Source organism: Propithecus coquereli, unplaced genomic scaffold, assembly GCF_000956105.1.
Source record: "Propithecus coquereli isolate 6110/MARCELLA unplaced genomic scaffold, Pcoq_1.0 Scaffold62, whole genome shotgun sequence".
In the NCBI taxonomy this organism is placed as follows: domain Eukaryota; kingdom Metazoa; phylum Chordata; class Mammalia; order Primates; family Indriidae; genus Propithecus; species Propithecus coquereli.
In genome coordinates this window covers 1,690,676-1,698,425 of record NW_012152174.1, presented here as the reverse complement: position 1 = coordinate 1,698,425, position 7,750 = coordinate 1,690,676, and the positions used below count along the sequence as shown (strand labels likewise).

The 7,750-nt window shown below is 34.5% G+C and overlaps 1 protein-coding gene across 1 annotated transcript in view; it reads right to left on the bottom strand.

Annotated features, from left to right (window-relative positions):
- Positions 1-7,750, bottom strand: part of APC (adenomatous polyposis coli) — a 130,751-nt gene that overhangs the window by 60,513 nt on the left and 62,488 nt on the right. The window contains exons 5-6 of the mRNA XM_012659545.1: positions 5,889-5,997; positions 3,182-3,295 (exon numbers count right to left, since the gene is read on the bottom strand). Of these exons, the coding sequence (XP_012514999.1) occupies positions 3,182-3,295; positions 5,889-5,997 (223 nt within the window). The remainder of the gene's footprint in view (positions 1-3,181; positions 3,296-5,888; positions 5,998-7,750) is intronic.

Genomic DNA, 7,750 nt, shown 5'->3' with positions numbered 1-7,750 from the left:
AATATTAAAAAGATTTTTAAACTTTTTTTTCTAAATGGGGAAATGAATATGGTGGAGGCAGAATTACATGAATATTGGTTATGTTGCCCAGCAGCCATGGTAATTTACTCTTGTTCGCAAATAGTGTGTTCTTCAAAGTATGTAATAAAATTTCCTTAGAATATTTATTACCAAAATGAAGAACACCGCAAATGTTAATTCATATATACTGAAGTAACCCTTCTCAATTTTTCTGGAAACAAACAAACCTGCCTGACATTTTAAAATAATGCCATGAAATTATCAAATTTAAATCTAAATGTAAAATGGAATATATTTTTAGAAATTCTATATTCTTGATTTTAATTCTTTTTCAGTTATAGGGTAGTAAATATCTTCTCCTAATTTATAACTTATCTTTTCACTTTCTTTAAGGCTGTGGTCCCCAACCCCTGGGCCGTGGCCCAGTACTGGTCCGTGGCCTGGTAGGAAAGTCCGTGGTCTGGTAGGAAAGTCCGCGGCCTGTTAGGAAACGGGCTGCATATCACCGTCTCGGTTCCACACCACCTCCTCCCCACCCACAGTCCGTGGAAAACTGTCTTCCATGAAACTGGTCCCTGGTGCCAAAAAGGTCGGGGACCGCTGCTTTAAGGTACCTGATGAAGATAAATTCTTATTTTGAATACAGTAAAATTTACAGTCTTTTATAATTAGTGTTTTAAGTTTTAAGAAATCCTTTCCTACTCTAATATCAGAAACATATTGATGTGTACTTTCTACTGAAAGACTTAATTTTACTTTTGACATTTAAGTCACTAATCTATCTGATTAGAATGGGGGCAAGAGGAGGGTAAGAAAAAAGAATATATTTTATATATATAGTATAATATAACTAACACACACACACACGCATGCACACATATACACATGTTAGTTAAGCCCTCAGCCTCATTATGACACTAACATGCATGGACTATGAAATGCACAATGGTACTGGTGTTTAAGTATCACCCCAGCTTACCACCACACTCCTACATAAATAGAACATACATTACATTTAGGAAGCTATCACATAAAAAAATAAAGACTACACTTTGGGGAATGTAAAATGTCCTATATTAGTGATTTTAAAACTATGAAATAAATTTTACATAATATTAATAAAAAGATGTATTCATACCCCACATATCAATGTTGGTCCTTCCTTTTATTTGCTACTTACTTAAAGAAAGTCTTTAAATGTTTTCCTCTCAATTTGTCCCAAAAGTTAAAAAAAAGAAATTCCACATGCTTGTTTTGAAACAGAAAAGATAACTGGCAAAACTTCGTTAGGGTTTAAAACATTAGTTAGGCCGGGTGTGGTGGCTCACGCCGCCTATAATCCTAGCTCTCTGGGAGGCCGAGGCGGGCAGATTGTTTGAGTTCAGGAGTTCGAAACCAGCCTGAGCAAGAGCGAGACCCCGTCTCTACTAAAAATAGAAAGAAATTAATTGGACAACTAAAAATATATCGAAAAAATTAGCCGGGCATGGTGGCACATGCCTGTAGTCCCAGCTACTCAGGAGGCTGAGGCAGGAGGATCACTTGAGCCCAGGAGTTTGAGGTTGCTGTGAGCTAGGATGACGCCACGGCACTCTAGCCTGGGCAACACAGTGAGACTCTGTCTCAAAAAAAAAAAAACAAAACATTAGTCATACACTTGTGTGAATATAAAAGGGCTAACTTCAATAATACGTGAAAATACTTGATAAACAGCAAAGCTAGTTAATAGTCTTTCTTGACATGAGTTGACGGGATAAATATGGGAATGTTCTAAATTGTTTCATCTCTCCTTTGCCCAGGCTGGAGTGCAGTGGTGCGATCATAGCTCACCATAGCCTCCAACTCCTGGACTCAAGCCATCCTCCTGCCTCAGCCTCCCAAAATGCTGGGACTACAGGCATGAGCCACTGTGCCTGGCCTACTAATGTTCTCTTTATATTTCCTTCCTAGCATCCTTGAAGGAGGATTCTTCTTTTAGTGCACACTTTGAAGAGCAGTGACATATTCTGAATGTCATTCCCCACATACTTAGATTATGAGAAGTAAAAATCTCAAAGGAGTACTGACTGAAGCTAGTTATCAGCTACCAGAAGATAAGCATCTAACTCTTTCTCCCCCTTATAATTCCAAGGCAGAACAGAACAGTTGTCACTCCATAAATTAATATTACTATATTAGAGACAGAAATGGTCTCAGGAGTTTTGCAGGGCTCTGCCCTGAAGGAATATGTGAACATGTTAGTTTGCATATAAAAAGCTGCTCCACCTCAGGAGGGCATCTCAAAGGTCAGTAACAGCTGCTTTCCAAGGTGACGTCTCAGCCCTGTGATTCTCACCTGCTTTGAAGGACAAAGCAAGGTCTGCATGGAACCATGGGATGAGAGCTGATCAAAGAATGTCGGCCCGAGAGACAGACACCTGCGGCTAAAAACAATTAGCCCAAGGGACAGTTCCTGCTTGACTTCTGATGACCTGTCTCTATCTGCAGTTACTAGATAAAGAAATATGGAGCCACTATATCTCTGTTTAACTCTTCTGTTAAGTGATAGCTTTATCTTAGAACTTAGAAGTTTGTCCTTGAAAGTTTTTGTAACCAGAGTTAGTTAAGGGATCTATAGAAGCCTTGTGAAATACTTGTAACCTAAAACGAATATTATGTAAATCTGTTACCCCTGGTAACCGATCTCTGTACCTATAAACACCCATGTAAAACTTCACTCATGACTTACGATTCATGGGGATATCGTAGGGACCCCTGAGTACCCCCGCTTTTTGCCTTTTATCTTTATATAAATCTCTAAAACTATACCTTCGTCTCTGTGTATTCTTTTATTTCTATTATTTTCCATTTTCTATTATTTTCTTATCCTTTGTGACGATGCCTACCTAAGGGACCCGATTTTTGGCTGGGAGCGTAGCTAACTCCCCGCAAACAGTACTAGGGGAAATGAATATGGTGGAGGCAGAATTACATGAATATTGGTTATGTTGCCCAGCAGCCATGGTAATTTACTCTTGTTCGCAAATAGTGCCAAAGACAGACTTATAAATATTGTTAATAACAAAGTTTAATCAATGTTAACAGAGCTATAAATTCATTATATTCCTAATAGCTCTTGCCTAGATGATGCTGTTTTATAGTTTAAAAACAAGTAAGTTACCTGTGCTCGTTTTTCCATATCCTGGCAAGTACCTAGTTGTTCTTCCATTGCAACTCTGATTTGCCTTGCTTCATATTCCAATTGCCTTCTGGTCATATCTGTTTGTAAGGAAAACTAAAATCACAAGTAATATAAAAATATTAGTATCTTATGTTTGTGTGTTTATCAACAAAAGCAAAAGAGCATGTAGGTACAAATAAAGATAATAAATAAGCAAATGAAAAAGTCATGGTGCATGAGAAAATTATTTTTTACTCCAAGGAGACCTGCAACTTGATTATAGGTGCTAGGCTCAGTGTGGATCTCTGAAATGATAATGGAGTTGAAACAATTATTGTGCCAAGCCACAAATGGCTGTAATTAAACTGGACTATTTAAAATATATAATTGCTTTAGTTACATCTAGGCTAACTTCAGTTCCCTTATGATTCTTCTCCACTGAAGAGGCACTACTTTTAATCATTAAAAACTAGCATATTAATGTGGACAACATAGAAAAATCAAGAAACAGGTGCATTGTTCTTAAGTTTATATATAGCTCAATTTAAGGTAAGGATTACCATATACACAGAGACTAAACAGAGAGAATTTTCCACTTGTAAAATGAAGAAAATGGGATAAGAAAAAGCCTATATGTAATAGAGATAATCATAAATATAGGAGACAAAGTCAACACAGGCTGGTAAAAATCCAAAAGTGAAGCAAAGCTGAAACAAATAAAAACAAGTACTTTTTCACAGAGTGGGTGTTAACTCATTTAAAAATTTGTTAACCCTCCACTAAAAATTCCAGGCACTGTGATAACTGCCAGGCATAGAAAGGATGACAAGGATAAGGTAAAGAAACTTACAAATACATGCCCCAAAAGGTAATAAAAGGCTAAAAATATGATTGGATAAAATGATAGGTAACAGACTTACAATGGGCCATGAAGGGAATGAAGAAGTGCTACAGATTTTTCATGCTGTGTGCCCACAGAAAACTGCACAGGACCATGTCTGACTTAGGATAGCATTCTGGTCCAAGACTCCAAATTGCACTGTCAATTTAAGTTAGAGTAGTTCTCATCCTTTTCCCTTGCAACATACAGATGACATTCATATGCAGGATGCAGTCCCTTGGGCATATTCAAATTATGGGTTGCAATACAGATGAAATAGTCTGTATGTTATTTCTTATTCCCACGGAGCCAGTTGTAACTCCATTCATTAGTCCTCCACTTCCCAACCCACCCCCTGCAAAAAAAACGCTGAACATGACACAGTGTGTTGTAATAATGTGGTTTAGATTTGATGTTTTAAGTAATGTCTAATATCTTCATAGATATAGATGAGTACTTTCATAAGAAAGTATTCATTAACTTGGTTTTCCAATATAAAAGCAAAATTTGTGAAATTAAATAGCTGTTACAAAATACAAGCAGTTTAGATATGCTAATGTTGCCAATGGTCCATAATAATAGTTTATATATTCTATTAAATAAATGTGATTATTTAATAAATTAACAGGGAGTAATTAACTTATTTGACAACTGACCTTTGTCTCAGACTGTAACCAATTAATTGCTCCTGAGTTGTCACATATGCCTAAGTCCTTTTCTGAACCTGACTACATGCAGACAGCTGGATTTTGGATTTTGTATATTCCTAATTACCAAAGTTAATGGTGAGCAAAACTGCTTTGGTATTTTTCTTTATGAAAGTTAAAATTCTGCCAAATCCTTCTAAATTCCTAATCCCCATCTGCTAACAATTCTCCAATAACTGTTCTTTCACAATTTGTGTCTCCTTAATTCCCAGGATGATTTTAAGGACACTGTCAGAAAGAGGGATTCTTTCTCTTCCTCTCAAAACCCTGGATGATTATTCTAGGAGAGTGAGCACCTAAGCTTCTAGTTCTAGCTCCTGCCAGCCAATGTCCACTAAGGAAATCTGGCTAACTACATGTTTTGGAAAAGGTTTTCCCTCTTTCAACTTTTACCTTATCGTGTATTATGTTCTCTCAAAAGTGCTATTAGAAAATGAAAAATCTAAGATAAGAGAGCAAGTAATATTTTAATTAGCCTATTTTTTCTTTTTAAAAGTCATATAAAATATTTACGGACAACAGGTGAAATACACAGTCTTGTTTGAGATTATTAACGTATTTCAGAAATGTTCTTTTATGTGCCTTCCCATGAATAAAATAATTGACATGGAAAGGCTGGGTGGAGAGAGAGAGGCTGACAGGATTAAATTTTCATTACATTTACAAAACAAGCTTTAGCACTTTCAAAAATACTAAAATCCATGCCTATATAGCTGTTGCCATTTATACCCGGACTATCTTCAAAGATATTTTTATTGCAAAAACTATCTGGCAGGATTCCTGTAATAGAGTACAAAAAATAGGCAGATGGTGATAAATATTTCTACAGAGTATGTGTAGCAATTCAATACACAGAATTAAAAAGCTTGTTGCCTAGTTGAATCCTCAGGTCCTTTAGGATCGAAATTTGATAGATTGTCTCAACTAGGAGCTTAAAATAAACATCTATTCAAACATAATGAAGTTTTTATCATCTTTATAAACAAAAATTCATTGAAACATGCTATAGTTTACAAATAACTATAAATTCAGTTATCCTGAATTTTTAATGGATAACCTAGATATTTTGAAAGATGAAGTTACTAAAGTCTAAAATAAGTTGTACTGCCAAGTTACTTACATTTTCAGTTAAAGGAAGACTATCTATTCTTTTAGTGAGATTCTGAAGTTGAGCATAATACCAGTCTTTTTCCTTTTCTTCTTTGTCAAGATCAGCAAGAAGCAATGATCTATTTTTTAAAAAAAGGTAAGTTTAAACAATGCTAATATAGACTGCATAAGAGCATTCCTTACCAGATGTTATTGTAAAGTTCTCTGCTTAAAGTATTAATAATGAACTAATGAAAAACTTATGCTGATTTGGATTTTTGAAGGTAGGACTTAAAATATTATAATCATTAAAATTTGAATATTAAAAAGATTTTTAAACTTTTTTTTCTAAATATGTTGGTAATCATCCTTACTAGAATACTTACATTTCAACCAAAGGCTTTCTTCATATTTATTTACAGTCTAAAAATATGATGACAGGCAAAGGGTACGGATAAAAGAAAACCCAAAATTAGTACAAGAATAAAAAGCATAATGAAGGAGTTAAGAAAAGCAGCAAATGTGTCAGAAAACAAACCTAGAGTATAGGAAGCTTCTACTTTGGACACAGATATGGCTTTTAGCTTCTCAGCAGCTAAAATAATAAGAAATATACTGTCATTTTCTAATAAGAGGAAGTTATTCTGAGAAAGGAAAACTTTTTAGTTTGGAATTTTAAGATGAATTTGTTATGTAATTCCTAAACAAACCCAATTGGTGGTGTCCTCAATAGCAATCTATAGCAAGATACTGTGTACCTGTATACACTGTATAACTGTCATTATAAACATAAACAGTAAGAGTGTTACCAGGATAAAAGTCAATAGGTACAAAAAAGTATATGATCTATCTCCTTCGCTGTTATAATTTTCTTGTATATATTTCCAGAGATAGCCTATAAAAATGCAAGGGTATATGTGCATACTTATATGTACATTTTAAACATAAATGGTAGAATGTGATTACAGTACATGTTGTCCTGTAACTTTTTTTCACTTAAAAATCTACCTTGAAGATCATTCCATATCAGAACATGAAGAGGTACAAATTGTATATCCCTTATCCAAAAAATGCTTGGTACCAGAAGTGTTTTCGATTTTAGAATATTTTCATTACACTTGCCAGCTGAGCATCCTAAATTCAAAAATCCAAAATCTGAAGTGCTTCAATTAGCATTTCCTTTGAGCATCATGTTGGCACTCAAAAAGTTTCAGATTTTGGAGAATTTTGGATTTCAGATTTTCAGATTTGGGATGTTCAACCTATACTAGGTATTTTTTGCTAGCTGCATAATATTCCACAGTATTCATGAATCCATATAGGAACCAGTTCTTAGTTGATGGGCACTAGGGGCCTTTCTAATCTTTTGTTATTATTAATATAAACAATGCTGCACTGAATATCCTTATATATACCTCATTTCACACATGTGCAAGCATTTGTACAAGATAAATTCCTAAGGTATATGAATTTTTAACTTATTGCGCTTGTTAGATAGTATTCTAATTTATGCCACCATCTTTGCCAATGCAAATATTTAATCCACCTTTTTAATTTTAATTTTTGCATATTTAGGGTTTTCTTTTTGGAAAAAGAACAGTATGTCACTAGTTTTTATTTGATCTCTCTTAATACGTGGTTAAGTATTTTTTCAAATCTAAAAATTATTTATATTTCCTTTTCTGTGACTTTTTCTTACCCATTTATAGGATCTCTTCTATATTAAGAATGACAACACTTTGCCAGTTAATGGGTTACATATATATTTTCTCAGTTTATCATTTATCTTTTAATTTTGTTTTATATATTTATATAGTCTACCCCTGAACAACCTGAATTTGAATTGCATGGGTCTACTATTATGGACATTTTCTTCTGTCTTTGCCACCCTGG